General features: G+C 38.5%; 1 protein-coding gene across 6 annotated transcripts in view; it reads left to right on the top strand.

The window, feature by feature from the left end:
• Mep1b (meprin A subunit beta) overlaps positions 1-19,947 on the top strand; it is a 31,213-nt gene that overhangs the window by 6,511 nt on the left and 4,755 nt on the right. For 4 of the 6 annotated variants that reach the window (XM_070028645.1, XM_070028644.1, XM_070028643.1 and 1 more), the window contains 11 exons: positions 294-312; positions 1,113-1,163; positions 1,247-1,290; positions 2,286-2,364; positions 7,237-7,354; positions 8,125-8,303; positions 10,110-10,328; positions 10,902-11,054; positions 14,388-14,603; positions 17,438-17,881; positions 19,634-19,813. In XM_070028645.1, coding sequence (XP_069884746.1) covers positions 1,133-1,163; positions 1,247-1,290; positions 2,286-2,364; positions 7,237-7,354; positions 8,125-8,303; positions 10,110-10,328; positions 10,902-11,054; positions 14,388-14,603; positions 17,438-17,881; positions 19,634-19,813 — 1,663 coding nt within the window. In that variant the 5' untranslated portion in view covers positions 294-312; positions 1,113-1,132. Of the gene's footprint in view, positions 1-293; positions 313-674; positions 713-876; positions 963-1,112; positions 1,164-1,246; positions 1,291-2,285; positions 2,365-7,236; positions 7,355-8,124; positions 8,304-10,109; positions 10,329-10,901; positions 11,055-14,387; positions 14,604-17,437; positions 17,882-19,633; positions 19,814-19,947 lie in introns of those variants that run through there. The other 2 variants (XM_070028646.1, XM_070028647.1) reach the window with 2 other exon arrangements.

Below are 19,947 nucleotides of genomic sequence, written 5' to 3'. Positions count from 1 at the left end.
CGAGTAGCTAGGATTACTGGTGTGAGCCATCAGTGCTGTGCCTGGCACTTGTCAAGTTTTTAATGTTGGTTTCTTGTTCCCTTTATCTTCAAGTTCATTTGGCAGGAAGCTTCAGTTTCTATATGAAGAAAAAGACATCATCTTAGTCTGAAACTTAACTATAGTGGATATATGTCAGAAAGCAATACATATTAATGAAAAAGCAAAAAAAATGCGTAGTTATAAATTGGAACCAGGGAAACCATTTATCTGATGGGCATCATAATAATCTTCTTAATGTGTTTGTTTCCCAGCCAACTCCAGAATACTTTGGTGAGTCTATCTTGAATTTTTTTATAATTATAGAAAAAGAAGGCTATTGGACCATCAAACAATAGGAGAGCCTAGAACATACTTAATTCTAAGCCGAGTGCACAATTTCATATGCTGGATTGGTGTGATTGAACTGAACTTTGATCAAACATTGGCTTCTTTTGCTTCCTCAGCAGGAGAATGAATGGTGGTATGGGAAAACACAAGTACAGGGATGAACATGTGGACACTTCAGAAAGTCTTGCTATTACTGTTTTTGCTGTGTAGTGTGAAATCAGATAGACTGGTTAATACAGTCTCCTTTTGTTTAATTGCACTCTTGGAGATTTGCTCATGGTATCTACCTCTTCATGCAACTTAAAACAAGTTTAACTTAAGAATTTTGCTTGAGAGTTCCAAGGTATGATATTAGCAAGGAATATGCATGTGTGAGTGGACTGAGGTGGTTTGACCATTTTTAGACATCTATTTTGTAGCCTAATCATTCCTCTGAGCTTCCAAATTGTGCTTAATTATACAAATAATGATCAGTTTCTTATTTTTGAAATCATTTGACTTTCAAAGGATGTTTCTAGGACAGAGTACATATGCATAAGCCTTTACTCCTCAGCCTGGCTCATGGGAAGTTCTCAATCAACTAATCAATTGAGGTGTGTTAAATCAGAACTGAGCAATCACTTTACCTGAGGCAAAATAAACTTATTTGATTACATAATTGATAAACATTTTCTCTTTTTCACAAACATATTACACAAAGTGTTTTTCTTCTCTCTCTCCCTCTCTTTTTTTTTAAATTTTAGTCAAAGATGTCGATGGGGGAATGGATCGGGACATCTTTGATATCAATGAAGGTTTGTGGACGTTTCTACAATCATCTATTCTGTGGAAAGTTTGCAATTAACATATTAACATGAAATTTTACTTTTACTTTTAGATTTGGGATTGGATCTTTTTGATGGAGACATAAATCTTTCTGGGGTAAGTTGCTGTCCCTCAGCTCCTCAGCTCAAGGTGAGCATTCTACCACTTGAGTCACAGCTCCACTTCTGGTTTTCTGGTGGTTAACTGGAGATAAGTGTCTCACGGTCTTTCCTGCTCAGGCAGGCTTTGAACTGTAATCCTCAGATCTCAGCCTCCTGAGTAGCTAGGATTATAGGCATGAGCCACCTACCCCCAGCTTGGCACATTTTCTCAATGAATACATTATCCCTGAAAGGACTCATATAATAGTGTCCTCATCTTTCTTATCTGGATTTCTGTGTGGTTCAGTCCACTACTGTCCACCACATATGTCTCAGTCTTATGGATCCAATTGATTTTCATTCCTGGAGCAATGTGGGACATTCCCATTTTAAAACAGAACTTCAGCAGTCCAATCAACAAATACACAAGCCATGCACCCAGCGTATCTGAGCTTGGAACCACAGCAGCGACTGTTTGCTGTGTCCTACAGGACATCCACCATGTTGCTTTACTCCTGGCTCTTTCTTACATTCCCTTTCTGCTGTCATGTCCTGATTACTTTGACACACAGACCTCCTACTACCTTGTCCACATCTCCCTTTTTAATTTTTCTCCACAACTTTTAAATTTAATCTGCTTCATCTTCTTTGATATTGTTTGCTTCTCATGAGCTTTAAACTCCATGAGGACAAAGAGCCTATTATTTATTATTAAAGGGCTCCTGTTCTTGAGAATGATGCTTATTTTTAATAGTGTTATTTCTAAAAATCTACCAATATGTATAGTTTGGCTTGCAATAACCTTTTGCTTTTTTGCATTATTCCTTCTTCACATTTATCAACAAACTTAATGATAGAAACCAGTTATTTCTTCCCAGATAGAAGTAAGGTGAATACACATAGTTTGGGCTAGCAGGGAGAGTTGTAAACTGCATCTATTTCTGGATGCGCTATTGATTGTTTTTGCCTAATTCACTTAACTAGAGCGTTGACATTAATTTTTGTTGACAGACACAAGATAGAAATTCCATCATTGGAGAAGAATATAGATGGCCTCATACCATTCCATACATTCTGGAAGACAGCTTGGGTTAGTATGTACCTTGGAGTATCCACACCCACTGTATGCTGGAAGCCTGTCAGCACAGTGATAACAGAGGATGCCTATCTGATATTTAAGGTTTTGTTTCTCTGTTCCTCTGTGTAGCTATGTATATTTACTGTTAACAAAAATGAGTAAATAAGACAAGTAAATAATAAATAAGCAGGCAAATGAACAATTAAAATATCCTAGATGGGTCCAATGCCTGTGGCTTATGCTTGTAATCCTAGCTACTAAGGAAGCTGAGATCTGAGAGTCTTGAAGCCAGTCTGTGCATGAAAGTCCATGAGACTCTTACCTTCAATTAACCACGTGAAAGCGGGAAGTGGCACTGTGGCTTAAAGTGGTAGGGTGCTAGCCCTGAGTGAAAATTCTCAGGCATGGAAGTGGTGCTGTGGCTCAAGTGGTAGAGCGCTTACTTTGAGCTGAAGAGCTGAGGGACAGCGCCCAGGCCCAGAGTTCAAACCCCACAACCAACAACAGCAACAAAAAAGAAAAGAAAAGAAAATGCTCAGGGACAATAATCAGGCCCTGAGTTCAAGCCCCATGACTGACCAAAAAATAATCCTAGGGCTGGGAAGGTGGTTCAGTGGTAAAGCGCTTGCCTTGCATGCATGAGGCCCTGGGTTCGATTCCTCAGCACCACATAAGCAGAAAAAAAAAGCTGGAAGTGGTGCTGTGGCTCAAGTGGTAGAGCACTAGCCTTGAGCTGAAGAGCTGAGGGACAGCACCCAGGCCCAGAGTTCAGGCCCACGACTGGATCAAAAAAAAATCCTAAATGATTTTGCCTAAATAATCCTGGGTTTTGGGCAATATATAGATCAATTACATCAAGATTTATGAAGAGTCTGAATGCTGTGACCTTACAGACTAAGGAGCTCCTCTTTATTTTAAAGCAATATTTTCCAGTATGTTCCAATTTACAAAACATAGAACAACCAACCAGACAAAATGGTAGAATCTGGTATTTTATTACTAACATTTAATTTTATCAATTTAGGAATTTAGATCAAAGACCCACTATTTTTTATCTTTATCATTTTATTTTATTTTATTTTTTTAAATTTATTTTTTATTGTGAAAATACTGTACAGAGAGGTTACAATTATATGGGCAAGATAATGAGTACATTTCTTATCAAGCATTGTAGCCTCCTCTTTTGTTTCCCCTTCCCATCCCTTCCCAGCCTCCCCCCGCCCCCCCACCCAATCCTCCCCCTCTTTATCATTTTATAAGCGAATATTAGTTTGGTGTTGAAAAGAGGGAGGAAACATTATTGGTGAGGCATTGAAAGAGTTCTGAGTGCTAGATATAAAAGCATGTGTATCAGGACCCAGCTGACTACACGCCAGGGCTGTCATGAATATTGTGCAACTTGTTACCCTATGTCAATGCTTGGAAAGGGGCACTAGTAGCTTTCTAAATGGCACAAAGGCACCCTGTGGGCTAGTGTGGCCTTGGATAGTAAGAAGTACTTTAGGCAGGTGGCCCATGGTGTGCAAAGGTATAAAACTTGACTTGAAATTTAGATGGGGAGCAGAAAGTTATTGCTATTGAGTTAGGTAGGTGTGATGTGGATTGGAAAGAAGTTGGAGCTTGTATGTGTGTACTGGTAAACTTGGCCTGTGTACTCATAATGAACAGTAGAACTGTCTACTATCTTCTGTCTACTTAACTGCCAAGGAGAACGTGGCATGCTTGCTGATATTAATATCTAGTTACCAAAACAACTCATCTTCTTGTGGAAGTGAATTATGACTGCACCCTGGTTGCCCTTATTGGTACTACAAAAACAAAAACAAACAGTAAGGAAAATAGAAGACTACAGAAGGAATTCACGACTCTACAGGTGGGGCGAGACAAGAGTGAATAGTTAAGAAGAGTATGTATAGTTAAGAGATGTCAGTGTCCAGTATTTGGTCTTGGATGACTGGGTGAATGTAGTGTCTTCAAGAAGGATGGGGAATCAATCTTGAAGATGATGGAATAGTAAAGTGTGGTGGAAATTAGTTGCTGGTGTGTAGAATTTAAATTGCATCAGTGTCATTGTGGCAGATATCAAATACAGCATTGGAGTATGGTGTAGCTATGCTAGTAAAGTATTTGGGGATGTAGTAGATGACAATGGAATCTTACTGAGTTATCCAAGAAGATTTTCTTGAGTTAGTGGATAGCCAAGAACGAAACTCAGCTGGGGGAACACGTGTTTCAGAACTGGTATAGAAGGAAGATCTGATTGAAGTTATTGAGAAAAGAGGGCTGATCAGAAAACAAAGAGCAAATAAGAGTAGAGAAATTAAAAACAGGGATAATTTAAGAGCTAGAGGCCATGAAAAGTTCATGGAGAAGAAAGATTTTTAATATTCATTAGTGGAACAGCATGTTAACACATCAACACAAACAATGGGTCCACGTCCTGCAGCTGCTGCTGCTGCATCACTCCTGCTGTCCGCAACATTCCCCATATAAATATGCTGCAGAGATCTGCAATCCTCATCAGCATCTTCATGCATGGCCACAAGTTACTATGCAATAGCCTGCTGTTCATGAACAAGGACAGGAACCTTTGTCTGCTTCCATGTTGGCATTTGCCCCCTTCAAGAGCAAAATCAAACGTTGGGTGAAACAAGAGCAAAATCAAACATTGGGTGAAAGGCTGTTTTCCTCTTATCTAAGCCATGTACCCTACTCTTGCTAGTAAAAGCACTGGCATGTTGTTGGAGATAGATAATTCAGAACTACTTCATAGGCTTGAGTCTCCAGAGTGACTGCATTCTAAGGTTGATGAAGCTGTAGCTGTACTACAAGCCCAACAAGGTAAAGAGGCTGCCCAGAAAGCAGTTAACAGGGCCACTGATGTTCCAGCTGTTTAAAAATGGATCAGGGACCATGAAAAGAAACTCGTGCTTCACCGAAAATATCTAAACACTGAAAAACTTAAATATTATGAAAAAAATTGCAAAATATAAAATAAATAAAGGGAAGGAAACGTTGAATCTTATGTATCGAGCAAATGCCAGGTCTATCAAACAATGCTAGTCCTAGATTACTTGATTTAAAAACAACAAAAATACTACAAAAATAGTAAAATATAAAAACAAATTAATGTTTTATAGACCCTGGGAAAAAGAATTTTCAGCAAAGTACAAAAATTTAAAGCATTCCTTTCTTTTATTTTGTAATTCTTTATTGTGGAATAGCTCAGGATATAACAGAATTGATAACTGTGCAAGGAAATGTAATTTGGATTATAAAATTCTTGCTTTAATAAAATTCCTTAAACAGGGAAAAATTAATTAGTGGAAAATAGTTTGTAAAATATTATGTACACAGCAACTTCATTTTTAATAAACATATATTTGTGAGTGCAGAATATGGTAAGGATGATTGATTATTCTTGGGTGCTATGATTTTAATTTTCCTTCCTTTTTTATATGCCTTTTCTAATGAATTGGCAATAAACAGACTTTACTCATGAGGTTGCTAAGGCTGAACTCTGCTTCTTATGATTCATGGCTTTGAGAATCTTGATCTAATCCTTAGTCTTGCCTAAACAGTGCCAGCACAGTAATCATCTTTGAATATCAAGACAGTGGCTACTTAAAGAGGGAAGAAGGATCCCTGAAGCAATGGCTTACGCCTGTAATCCTAGCTACTCAGGAGGCTGAGATCTAAGGATCACAGTCTGAAGCCAGCCCAAGCAGGAAAGTCCATGAGACTCTCATTTCCAATAAACTACACAGAAAAAGCAAGAAGTGGCATTGTTGCTCAAGTGGTAGAGCTCAGGGACATTGCCCAGGCCCAGAGTTCAAGCCCCAGGACTGGCAAAAGAAAGAAAAAGGGAGGAAGGAAGGAAATGAAGACTTGACAAATGCTTACTGTATTTTGACTTTACCTTTATTTTCTCTTCTTATCCTTCCAATTCCCTTACAAAGTTAATTTTATTTCCTTCTTTAACACCTAAGCTAAAAATTGATCAACTGGGCACAAGGGTACACCATTGCAATTGTAGCACTAGGGAAGTTGAGGTAGGAGAATCTCAAATTTGAATCTGGCCTGGGAGAAGTGGTGAACTCCTGTATCAGAATTTTAAAAAATTAATTAAGTTGGCAAAAAACTATTGGTGATGAGGATAGGGGAGATCTCAGTGTGTTTTCCCTGGAGTCCAAGTATTTCCAACCCTCTCTGGCTACATACCCCATTTGAGATGTCTTTCTGTGTGTATCTGAATCAGGCCCCTGATTCAGGTTCGCCTCAAAGCTTCTTTTCTTGCATGTCATTGCTTTCATGCCTCTGTTTACTTTTAGTTCCATATCTGTCCACCTCACTAGCATTCTTTTCATTTCCAAAGCCATGGTTTTGAATTATTTTGGTCCTGGAGTTAGTTGCAAATCTCATGACAGCTCTCCCTAGAAAATACACTTTGTAGATACAGATAAATGTATATTCTCTTTGCACACTGTTTCAGGGTATTTATGGATCTTCCAATATCAATGTCCTTAGATTAAAAGCCCCATTGTGATGTTTTAAATGCATTTGGTCACTTCTCAGATGAAGCCCGGGAAAGTGATTCTTCATATTGATTGTCCATGATTCTCTGTATGTGTTTCCTGGGATAAAGAAATATTCTTCTTACTGTTTAGTAATGCACCACTAATGGGCTCTAGAGAAATCTGAAGCAAAACAAAGAACTTGAAGGATAATCAAATACTTATTTCTAATTCTCAGTTGAAACTAAAAAATTTAAGAATAAAATACTCAATATCCATGAAAGGACTAAGTCACGATCAGTGCTATTTTACACAGTGAGTTTCCATGGTGTGTTTTAGTAAGTATATTTTTGTTTGTTTCTTTCTTCAGAAATGAATGCTAAAGGAGTTATCCTCAATGCATTTGAACGCTATCGTCTAAAAACATGCATTGATTTTAAGCCTTGGGCTGGAGAACCTAATTATATATCAGTAATCAAGAGCAGTGGGTAAGTTCAAGGGTTAGTCTTCTAAGAGTTGTGAGAAGACTATTGGACCCAGGATATTTTTTATGTCTTAGCAATTGTACAAGGCCTTGGTCTTCAGGTTGAAGCTGTCCTTTGCTCTGCTGTTGGTTGCAGAATAGGACAGCTAGATATCATTTCTTTAGCCTACCATGCTCAAAGGCCTGATTTCAAAACCCAGCAACAAAAAATAAAATAACAAAATGAAATGAGATAAAAATAATGCTTTCATACATGTAATCAAACAAAAATGTTAAAATAAGGTGAGCGGGAGTACCTATCATCAATCCAGCAGCCTTGTTTGAATTTCATCCCTTTTGTAACTGGGTGCTCATTATTCTCTTCTACTTTGTATGTTTCTCTGTGTATTTGAGTTACATGTCACCCAACAATTCCTACTGCTTGAATTAAGAAGCTGATCGTATTATTTGCTTGACTGAACTTAACAATTCTGAATTGTTTCTGTGCCTTAATAAAGCTCTGTTAATGGTCATGGGCCTAAAAAAAGATGATCTCAAAAACTTTGAAATCCCCAGGTAAAGCCAGAATTAGGGTGACCAGAGGATGACTGGTACCTGTGTAATAGTGAGTATTAGGGCAAGTTCTCCAACTATCATCTGGCCTGCAGAGTTTTCCATGCTTTCCCCAGGTATGAGAGAAATGTAACCTTCCAATATAACAGGGAAGGATGTAGGTGATAATGAAGTGGACAGTGAGCATTACTATAACATCCCTTCTATTAAACTCTCCAAAAGCTGCTGGTCTTCGGTAGGAAACAGGCGTGTTGGGAAGCAAGACCTCTCTATTGGTGCAAACTGTGACAGAATAGCAACAGTTCAGCATGAGTTCCTCCATGCCCTGGGCTTCTGGCATGAACAGTCACGTTCTGATCGGGATGACTATGTCAGCATAATTTGGGACAGAATTCTGGAAGGTACATTATTTCTCTTGTTTCATTTTTTTAGTTAAAGACTGAGTGTGTGGTCCTTGCCCATTATCTGTGCCAATTGTTAATGTTGGAAAAAACTCTGATGTGTTGATGTCTTACTTCATTTAGCCTCTGACTTAGTATTAAGTGGAAGCAGCTGAAAGTTGTTGGGGTGCTAGTATCCCAGAGCCCTAGTACTGTGCTTCCCTTAGAAATTAGTGTCTCTCAAAGCATATACAAAATTAAACTTATAATTTATAGCTAGTTACACTGCTGTACCATAGAAAACTAAAGATTTCTTGAAAAGAGCATGTTTAGCTTTAAAATAGTTTCAATTGATGGTTCTCACTGGCTTATTTTTGGTAGACACTTCTGCCCACATTTGGTAACATGTTGATATGTTTTAAAGACAAGGCATAGTTTATTATATGAACAAAGCCACCTGATTTAATTGTGGTCAATTGGTGGGATGCTAAGTAGACTGGAATTTTCTTTAAATGTTTTGTTTTCATTTTAAAACTTCAATAGTTTAAATTGGCAAATCATAATTGTGTCTTTATGGGCTACAAAATGATGGTTTGATAGATGTACATAATGTGGAATGATTAAAACAAACGAGCATATCTGTCACCTCATTTAGTATTTTTTTTGTGGTAAAACATTTGAAACTACTCTCAGCAATTTGGAAACATGTAATATGCTATTGTTAAATACAGCTCCCAGGATTTAAATACATCTATATATGTTTGAGTAACCATGGATTCTTCGTGTCAATCCATTCTAATGACATTTGTCTACATTACATTCCCAAATCCCATCTTACTATTTTTCCTGAGTCCTCTTACTTTCATATATATCTGCTGTGGATGCTCTCAAATTTCTATTATCACTGTTTCAACAATTTTTCCCTCCCTTCCTCTCCCCCCCCAACCCCTTTTACATTAGTTATACAGGGAAGGGGCTGTGACATTTCTACATACTGAATCCAGACAAAACTTACCCTTTCTATCACTCTTCCTTACTTCCTATCTACTCCTAAAACAATTTCTATTTTCATATATATGAATAAACTATTTCAATCATATGTATCCTCATTTACCATCTCTGTTCACTCTCCCTCCTCTTGATGGCAACTTTCCACTTTGTGGTAGAGCCTGTTTTGCTTTCTTGTCATTCAGTTTTGTGTGTGGGTCAATACCACTATTTTTGTATTTATTTATTTTTTTATTTATTTTTGTTGGTCATGGGCCTGAACTCTGGGCTTGGGTGCTGTCCCTCTGCTCTTTGGCTCTACCACTTGAACCACAGCGCCATTTCTGGCCTTTTCTGTTTATGTAGTGTTGAGGAATCGAACTCAGGGCCTTATGCATGCAAGGCAAGCACTTTACCACTGAGCTATTTTGCCAGCCCTTTTGTATTTATTTTTGAGATAGGGTTTCCCTATGTAGTCTGAGCTTGGCCTGAAATTCCTATGCATCCCAGGCTGGCCTCAAACTTGTGATTTTTCTCTTGCCTCTGCCTCTTGAATGCTAGAGTTACATGTGCATGCCACTACACATGGCTTGATGCCACTTTACAGGACTTTTCCATTAGGAGTTCCCCTAGACCAAATCAACTGTTCGTATCCCAACTTTGGGTTGCAGTAGATCCATATGACTGCTGATAACATTGTTCTATTATATTGTTAAGACAGGAATATGTACAACACTTGAAATAGATTGCTTGTAAAGTCTGCTCTACTTTATTACAGCCTTTATTTCTAAGCTGAATTTTATGAATATCAAATAATTGAAAATTTTATGTATCACTTAGGCAGAGAGCACAATTTTAACATCTACGATGACAAAGTATCAGACTCCTTGAATGTTCCCTATGATTATACCTCAGTAATGCACTACAGCAAAACTGCATTCCAAAATGGAACAGAGCCAACAATTGTAACCAGAATCTCAGACTTTGAGGATGTGATTGGCCAACGAATGGACTTCAGTGACTATGATCTCTTAAAGTTGAATCAACTGTATAACTGCTGTAGGTGAAGGTTCTTTGGAGTAACTTGTATTTCCTTTGACTATATTGGAAAAAGTGATAGGTTATGTATTTTGGGTTTTGTGAGCACTCAGATCCCAGTCTATGACTTGGATATAGCATTTTTCTTCTCACATTGCAGGTCTGGCCATGAGATCCTAAAATCAACTTGAGTCCCTTGTTGGAATGTACCCAAGGGTTTTGAAGCTGTTAGTGATTCAAATACTAACCGGTTTGATGATCAGACCATTTTTCAACTAAAATCTATATAGTATAACAGAAATTGAACAAATTAATCTGAGTTTTTGGTTCAGTGATTTGAATGATAAGGGGATGTAGACTCAGGTTTCTACAAATAGAAGAAAATATTTGGTGCAGGTTGCATTTTGAGACTTGCACCATCAGTTTGGCAATACAGCTTCTGCAGACAGAGGAGGCTCTTTCCATCTCTCAGAATTAACTAGGTGTTCCCTTTAATGCCAACCTGACAAACTTCATACTTCTGTGATAAACTGTTTTTATTACTTAGATTACCATGCTATATAAGTGTTCATGACTTCCTTTTTCCTTTTGTAGCCTCTTCCTTGACCTTCATGGACTCATGCAATTTTGAACTAGAAAATGTGTGTGGTATGGTTCAAAGTTCAAGAGATAGTGCTGACTGGCAATGGGTTTCACAGGTTTCTAGTGGCCCAGAGAATGATCACTCCAACATGGGCCAATGCAAAGGTAACAGCAATGAGATTCTTCTAGATTTCCCATTCAGTAGCAACTTCTTTTTCTTTGCTATGAAAGTCTGGGCCTTTCTCTCTCATTTCTTTCAGAACTGTCCAGGATAATCATTTCAATTGCTACAAGGGATGTGCCTAGTGCATTATGATGACTTGGCTAATCGCTTTGCTTTTATTCTGAAAGGATATTTTTCCTTGTACAAATCAGAGCTCAGTTGTGTGAGCAATCAGTGCGTGCTCAGAACTGAAGAGGACAGTATCTCCTGAAAGAACTTTTATTTTTTAATTATATATATATATATTATTGTAAAGATACTGTTACATGAGTAAGGTAATGAGTACATTTTCTATTGGGCATTGTTACCCCCTCCTTTGTTTTTCTCCTACCATCCCTTCCCTCCCCACCTCCCCAATTCCTCCCTCTGCCACCCCAAAGTTGGAAAGTTTTCAACATACTGTCTTGTACTTCTCATTACTACAATGGGTCAACCTGTATCCTTATTTCACCATTTTGTTATTTCCCTTCCCCTCCCCAAATTAGAAAAAATGTATATACAAGACGCAGGGCACTGGAATCAATGCAGTGAAAACAGGGGTTATACTGTGTGGGAAGAATATACAAAAGAAACAAAAAATTACATAGTATATTAAAAGTACATTAAAAACAACAGCAAGAAAGAGAAAACCTCTTGTGTCCCTATCTTGGGGTTCATTTTGCTTAGCATTATCTTATATGGTCATATGTACATAGCTTTTGACCTTTTCTGCTTGTCCTAGACATATACTAGTTATTGCAAATAAGGGAGAGCATGGGACCTATGTTACTTTGGGTCTGGCTTACTTCACTTCATAGAATTTTTCCAAGTACTAACAAATGGGGTGGTGTCATTCTTTCTGATGGAGGCCATATCTATATCTATATCTATATATATAGATATATTTTATAGATATATCATATTTTCTTGATCCATTCATCTACTGAGGGGCATCTGGGTTGGTTCCATATCTTAGCTATGGCAATAAACATAGTTGTGTTGGTAGCTTTAGTATGGCCTTGTTTGTAATTGTTTGAGTAAATGCCCAAAAGTGGGATTGCTGGGTCATAGGGGAGCTCTATGTGTAGTCTTTTGAGGAACCTCCATACTGCTTTCCAAAGTGGTTGAACAAATCTACTGGAAGGACTTTTATTTCAGGCACATTTTCTAACAACTTACAGAATACAAGAGACTCTAACAGACAGCATTAGATCAAGAATTCATTTTAGACTTGTAGCTGGATATGATATATGATTTTTGTTAAAAAAATACTTGAAGAAGATATGGCAATGAGTATCCTTTTCCATCTCAGTTTTGTCTAAATTAAGAAGTGATTTATCTACACTTCCAGGTTTCTATTTATTTGCTCATTTATATAACAAATAAATGAAAGTAGACTTTAGAACTTGAAGCAACTGCCAGAGAGTTTAATGATCTGCACAGGGGTTAAGGTCTCTAGTAGCGAAAACATGTTTTTCTTTTTCTATATCATTTAAAATCTGTATTGATAGTGGACAGTTGTTCCATATAGCTAGAGGGAGGTATACAGGGAAGAAAGAAAAAGAGGGAAGAAGGAAGGAGAAAGGGAGAGAGAGAAAGACCAGAGGGTCAGAAAATGGTCTCTTTAACCTAGCCTGGTGCACTTTTCACCTGTTTTTGAAAGTGAGCATCTCTAGTAAGAAATCAAGGATATGTTGTCTTCTTTTTTAAAAAAAATAAGTAACCTACCACTAAAATCACATTTAAATGCCCACTATAGTGCCCTATTTAGTTTGTATTTTGTTGCTATAACTGGGTACCTGAAACTGAGTATATTTTGAAATGACTGTCCTGGGGGTTGAACTCAGGACCTGGATGCTATCCCTGAGCATTTTTGCTCAAGGCTGGCACTGTACCACTTGAGCTACAGCTCCATTTCTGGCTTTTTGGTGGTTAATTAGAGATAGAAGTCTCACAGACTTTCCTGTCCAAGCAAACCTTGATCCTCAAATCTCAACCTCTTGATTAGCTAGGATTATAGGTGTGAGCCACTGGTGCCTGGCAAGACTCTAGTTTCTAATTTATAAAAAAAATAATTTCTTATAGTTCTGGTGGTTGGGAAGTCAAAGGGCAGGCTGGCATCTCCTTGATATAAGGGCCCTCTTGCGGCACTGAAACATGGCAGAGAGCAAGTGTGACAGCTCAGATCCCTTTTTCTCATAAAGTCATTAATACCAGCATGAAGGGCTCACTCTCATGCAATTGTAATTACCTGCCAAAGGCCCCTCCCCCAAATGCCATCAACACGTGAACATCTGGGGAGAGATTTAGATCACAGCAGTTGCCCATAGTGGGAATTTAGCAAATACTAACTATAAGGTGAAGGAAATGAATTTATATATTCAGACCAGAATTACTGTTCTTTCATTAGAGCTAATCTAAAACATTGAGAGTTACAAATGGAAGCAGAGAACTGGGAAGGTCCTTTCAAATTCTGGAATTAGTTATTATGATTTTAACCTTTTCCTTATGAATGGCATTTTAAAATATGATAATGTAGATCTTGCCTGGTGGTTGCTGTATTTCTAATATCTTCCGAGAGTTTCATTAATTTTTTTCTCTTTTCTTCCCTTCCTATCTTCCCTGCCTTTTTCTTGCCTTCCTTTCTTTTTGTCAGCTTAAGGCCAAAGAACTTCAAAAATGTTCAAGAAAAATGGGCAGGTTGGCAAGAGCCTGTTTTCCTGGCTGCCTTTTCTCCTGTCTTCACAAAGTGGGTCACTTGTCCAGAAGTACTTAGCAATCATACTTGAACCTCTTACCTAGTCGTGTTTCAAGCTCTCATTTGGACACAATCCATTTCTCTTTAACTTATTTTCAGAAGGGAGACAACTCTCCTTGGTATCTTATGGGTGATAGGTGTTTCCACTTGGACCTGGTCTTAGGGCACTTGAAAGACGTTTCTTATAGAAACTGCCTTTTGGTCCTACTGCTCAATAATGGTTTGGAGAGTCGTATTGCATTTTTAAAAATTAGCATTTGATATTTACATTTACTTTATCTTGAATCTGATAGTAAATGAAAGTAAAATGATCAGTGCTTACAAGCAAACCCCTACTATTATAAATATTTTAAATGTGCTAGATTTGATTTTTATGTTATGTCAGTTAGCTATTCCACAGGCTAGCTAGATACGTGTCTCCTGAAGTGTCAGCCTTAAGACTGAGTTAGGATTAACACAAAGACTGTCCCACTGTTAACAGATTCACATCTCCTTACCCAGTATGCTTTCTCTTAATTCTGCTATTTCCTCTTAACAGGTTCTGGTTTCTTTATGCATTTTGACAGCAGCTCTGTAAATGAGGGAGCAACAGCAGTGTTGGAAAGTAGAATATTCTACCCTAAGAGAGGATTTCAATGCTTGGAATTTTATTTATATAATAGCGGAAATGAAAATGATCGACTGAACATCTACATTAGGGAGTATTCTGCAGGCAATCTGAATGGTACTTTAACTCTCATACAGGAAATCAAAGGTACAGTCTTCTCATTCTTGTTTGGGTTCAGAACGAGACAATGCCTTAACTTAATGTGACAACTTAAAGCAGGCAGGGGCTGTTGACTCACTAGTTCTCAAAGAGAATATGATCTTGTTTGATAAAGAAGCTATTATGAGATAGATCCTTTATGGGTGTTATATTGTGTGATACAGCTCATAAAAATACAGTGTAAACTAGCTTGGGCAAAATGGGAAGAGTCATCAGTTCAGTGCAACTAGACTGTGGGATGATGAGGGAGGAACTGATCTTGGAATCACCTGGCCTGTCTCTGCGTTTTGTTGGAGTCTCTTGTTTATATCAGAATAGACTGCTATTTTGGTCCTTTTGGCTCCAAGTTTACCTCTTATCAACTGCAGAAGGAACTCTTTGTCTTAGTTTTACCTTTACAAATAAATTCCACTAAAGGACTAGTGACTGGAGCCAGGCTCACTTCTGTAATCCTAGCTACTCAGGTTGCTCAGATCAGAGGAACGAGGTTCAAAGCCATCTCAGGCAAGAAAGTCTGTGAAACTTTTATCTTCAGTTAACCACCAATCAACTAGAAGTGGAACTGTGGCTCATCTGGTAGAGAACCACGAGCAATAAAGCTCAGGAACAATACTCAGGTCCAGGACCCCCACCCCCTGTCAGGCCCGCCCCCCCTCCATAGACTGTAGTGACTTGTACTAAAGGCTATTGCCAGAGCAATTCCTAAGTGGGGCATAAGTGCTCACACTTTGTAACAATCATGCATCAGAGATAGGGGCCAAGTTGACCACCTATTGAAGCAGATGGCTAAGAAAGTTCCCTGGGGAAGAAAGGGATGTGAGGTGGCAAATACATTACTCTGCTCTGTGTATTGACTGGTTGGCTTGATGAATTGAGCAAAACCTATAACAAAATGAGCCTACCTTGTACTATATATCATGCCATCCCTCCTCTCTGTTTAGCCAGGAGGAACAATCTGAAATATAGATGCTTTCTTCTTTGAACATCTATAAACAATGAGAAAACGAAATTCTTCTTTGTTTTGTTTTTATGATGATTTTAGGGTGTGAACTCAAGGCCCTTACTACTTGAGCCATGTACAACTTATATACAAAATTAAATGTTATAGGGGCTGGGATGGTGGGTCAGTGGTAGAGCATTTGCCTTGCATGCCTGAGGCCCTGGGTTCGATTCCTCAGCACCACATAAGCAAAAACAAAAAAGCCGGAAGTGGCGCTGTGGCTCAAGTGGTAGAGTGCTAGCCTTGAGCTGAAGAGCTGAGGGACAGCGCCCAGGCCTGGAGTTCAGGCCCCACGACTGGACCCCTCCCCCATCAAAAATGAAATATTATAGATGTAGACATGAAAACCTTACATATGCTCATTTGTGTTAATGCAAATATTATATTTTGTTATGCATTTTAATACAAGGTTTGGAGGGAGATCCTTACTATTAGTATTCTTCGGTAGATGGTAATAGACAAAAGCACTGAGGAATCATGGCTTAACTGATAATATTGAAAATAATGAAATAAAAGCTGTTTTGAGAGTTTTTGTTCAATCTAGCATCCATCCACAGAAAATAGCATTTCACATTTTAATTCTATGTTTGTTATCTTTAAGTAGTTGTACAAAGAAGTCACCACTCAACAAATTGGTTTATGGGTACAATGCATCTTGGTAGATGTCATTCTTTCATTATTCTTCCCCATTCCTCCTAACCCATACACTTGCTTCAATTTTCTTAGTTTCATATCATTTCTATAATTTGGATTCTTGAATTTATTTTCAAGAAATTGTGCTGCTCATTAATTATTGATATATTGATGTCTTAAATCATTGTGTTAACTGCTAGTTTGGCGTGAATTTCTTATCTGTTGCCTACCTGGAAACTTCTGAAGATTTTTAGTGTACTGCTTCACATTAGAAGATGTGATATAAGAAAATAATATAAAATGACATACCACATAGTGCTAACTGGTGGTGTAAGATAATACTTGAGAATGAAGTGGAAGTTGGAAGAAAAGAGGTGATACCAAATATCAGATAAGACCCTCTATTGTGTGCCAGCACTGGGGATTGAACTCAGGACCTGGATTCTATCCCTTAGCTTCTTTGTTCAGGCTGATGCTCTACCACTTGAGCCACAGTTCCACTTTTGTCTTATTGGTGGTTAGTAAGAAATAGAAGTCCCATGGACTTTCCTGTTTGGGCTGGCTTTGAACTGTGATCTTCAGACCTGCTGAGTAGCTAGGATTACAATCATGAGCCACCAATGCCTAGCTCAGATATAATGTTTATAATGTTAACTTGATAGTTAATGATTTAAGGAGGACATAGGATGATATAGACCTTCTTGGGTCTGGCAGATTTCTGTTTTATACCACTACAAAGTTGATTAAAAATTTTGCATGTGAAGGAAGTATTACAATTAAACTATGAATACGTTAAAGAAGGCACTAGATGAACATTTACAGAATCACGGATACAGATATTAAAAGTTAACATAACCAACATATAATGGCTGGAGACACATAAATAAAGCATGAAGTACTCATGAATTGGACATTATTGCTTGTTTACTCTGTTTTGGAAAAGGGTATCAGATCTGAGAAACAACTATACAATCATTAAGATATTCCAGAAAACAGTCTGACCTCACACAAATGCCCTGAGGTAAATCATTCTGGGCTTCAGAAGTTTGAGAAATAAGAAAAACTACTTATACTGTAGGAATTAAATGTTTCTTGGGTAATCATTTAACCATGAAGAGTCCAATGTTGACCATGTTGAAGCATAATTCATAGTCCTTTCTCTTCTTTGCAATAATGACTGTCTCTGCAGAAATACCTATTGGAAGCTGGCAACTTTATTATGTAACACTACAAGTGACCAACAAATTTCGAGTGGTGTTTGAAGGACTCAGAGGCTCCGGTGCATCATCTGGTGGTTTGTCTATTGACGACATCAATCTTTCTGAGACACGTTGCCCTCATCATATCTGGCATATAAGGAATTTCACACAGCTCATTGAGAGCCAAAGCAGGACTCTGTATAGCCCTCCATTTTATTCTCCTAAAGGTTATGCTTTTCAGATTTACTTGGATCTAAAATCTGGGACTGATATCGGCATATATTTTCACTTGATTTCTGGAGCCAATGATGATCAGTTACAGTGGCCATGTCCTTGGCAGCAAGCCACGATGACACTCTTGGATCAAAATCCTGATATTCGGCAGCGTATGTCCAACCAGCGAAGTGTAACTACAGACCCATTTATGACCACTGGTTCGTGACTCATTTTCTTTATTGCTAATACACAACCATTGTTCTGAGTGGTGGGGGAGGACAGATGATTTGGGACTGAGGGAATTGCACAGTTGAGCACCTAGGGAATTGGTAACCTGAGTTTTCTGAATGAAAGATATTTTGGGAAAAGATTTCAATGGTTGAGGACACTGCCTCCAAACAGCAACTGTTAGTTTGAGGATGTTGAGGAATAGAGAAGGTACTCACTGGAAATTGGGGACCATCCCTCAATTTTCAGTGTTTATATAAGGTGCGTTAGATATATCTGCATATTCAAATCCAAGGTTTGCTTCTCATTAATTAGGTGACCTTGAGCAAATAACTGCTTGGAGCTCTACTGTCCTCAGCTGTAAAAGCAGGGCAGTAATAGTAACCCCACAGTGTTGTTATGAGAATTAGGAGAGATTAAGTATGGGAATCTGTTGAGAAGGCCTGGTATGGACAGTTCCTCTGATGTGTGCTCCTAATCCATCTTGCCTTGGTGGCAATGTATCTCTTGGAATAGGGTTGATTGGGGTCAGAAGGAAGAAGTTGGGCAGGTGCACTGGAGTGTTGGTGGGAAGGTTATGTTAATCTTCAATTATGTTAATCTTTTGTCTCACAGAGACTAATAGAGGAAAAAAAACAGAATTATAACAAGCTGAATATTGCTAAATTTTGAAGTTTTTAAATGAAAAAGGATGTACCAAAGAGCAACTTAAGTTGATTTAAAAGTAATCTTCACAAAGGGAATATAGAGAACCTAACATTCACAATTTTCACTCTTTTACCAAAATGTTTCTCCCTGAATGACAATGAAGTGTCATTTAATTCAGTTAATGAAATAAAATATTTTATGCTAATATTAAAAACTTAACAACTGCCAGGTGCTGGTGGTTCACACCTGTAATCCTAGATGCTCAGGAGGCTGATATCTGAGGATAGTGGTTCAAAGCCAACCTGGGCAGAAAAGTTTGTAAGGCTCTTATCTCCAAGTCAACCACTCCAAAAGCCAGAAGTAGAGCTGTGGTTCAAGAGGTAGATAAAGCTAAGGGACAGCATACCCTGCTCTGAGTTCAACCTATAGCTTCCCTCCCCTCCCTGCGTGAACCCCCCTTCTACCCCTACCCCCTGCCCCTTGTGGGGCTTGAACACAGGAGGGCCTGGGCATTGTCCCTGAGCTCTTTTTGCTCAAGGCTATTTCTCTACCACATTGAGCCACAGCACCACTTCCAGTTTTTCTGATGGTTAATTGGAAACAAGAGTCTCATGGGGACTTGTCAGCCCTGACTGGCTTTGAACCTTGGACCTCAGATCTCAGCCTCCTGTGTAGCTAGGATTACAGGCATTAGCCACTGGCACCTGGCCCAACCTACTGGTTTAACCTATAACTTTAGCACAGTTACAAAGGCTCTCTAGACTTCAAAGGCCACAGAGGCATGATTCTAAGAGGGTCTCTGTTCTGGTCAAAAAGCACAGGTGTGAGATCCCCAGCTAGGGGACTTTTGGTCCTCTCCACTTATCAGTGAACAGTCTAGTGAGCAGTCTTCCCTGCCAGGCAATCTCATTTCCTTTAGGACAGTATAAATGAACAAGCTCCAGTGGTTTGCCAGGGAATACATCACAGGTCAATAGCATCATTTAATTATTTTGAGCTCCATCCTAATTGTGTTTTGCGTTGCCTGTTCTTTCCTACTACTGAAAGCTATGATGATGCTAAACACAATCCATTAATATAAATTGCCTTTCCAGATAATGGGAACTATTTTTGGGACAGGCCTTCCAAAGTGGGAGCTGTGGTTTCGTTCCCTAATGGAACTCAGTTTCACAGAGGCCCAAGCTATGGAACCAGCGTTTTTCTAAGCCGTAAGAGGATGCAAAGCAGAGATTTTATAAAGGGAAATGATGTTTTTATCCTACTTACAGTGGAAGGTAGGTCAATAAAAATAGTTTTATTGTACCTATTTTTTGTTGTGCTGTGTGCGGCCATTGATTATTTACTATGTTCTTCTGAGTTTCATTTTTAGGTATATTATAGGATGGGGAAGGAAATGGGCATGAGTGGG

The sequence above is a fragment of the Dipodomys merriami genome, unplaced genomic scaffold (genome assembly GCF_024711535.1).
Source record: "Dipodomys merriami isolate MVZ:Mamm:240054 unplaced genomic scaffold, mDipMer1.0.p SCAF_2, whole genome shotgun sequence".
Taxonomy (NCBI): Eukaryota; Metazoa; Chordata; class Mammalia; order Rodentia; family Heteromyidae; genus Dipodomys; species Dipodomys merriami.
Note: the sequence above shows the minus strand (reverse complement) of the source record. Positions and strands in the feature narration are given on the sequence as shown.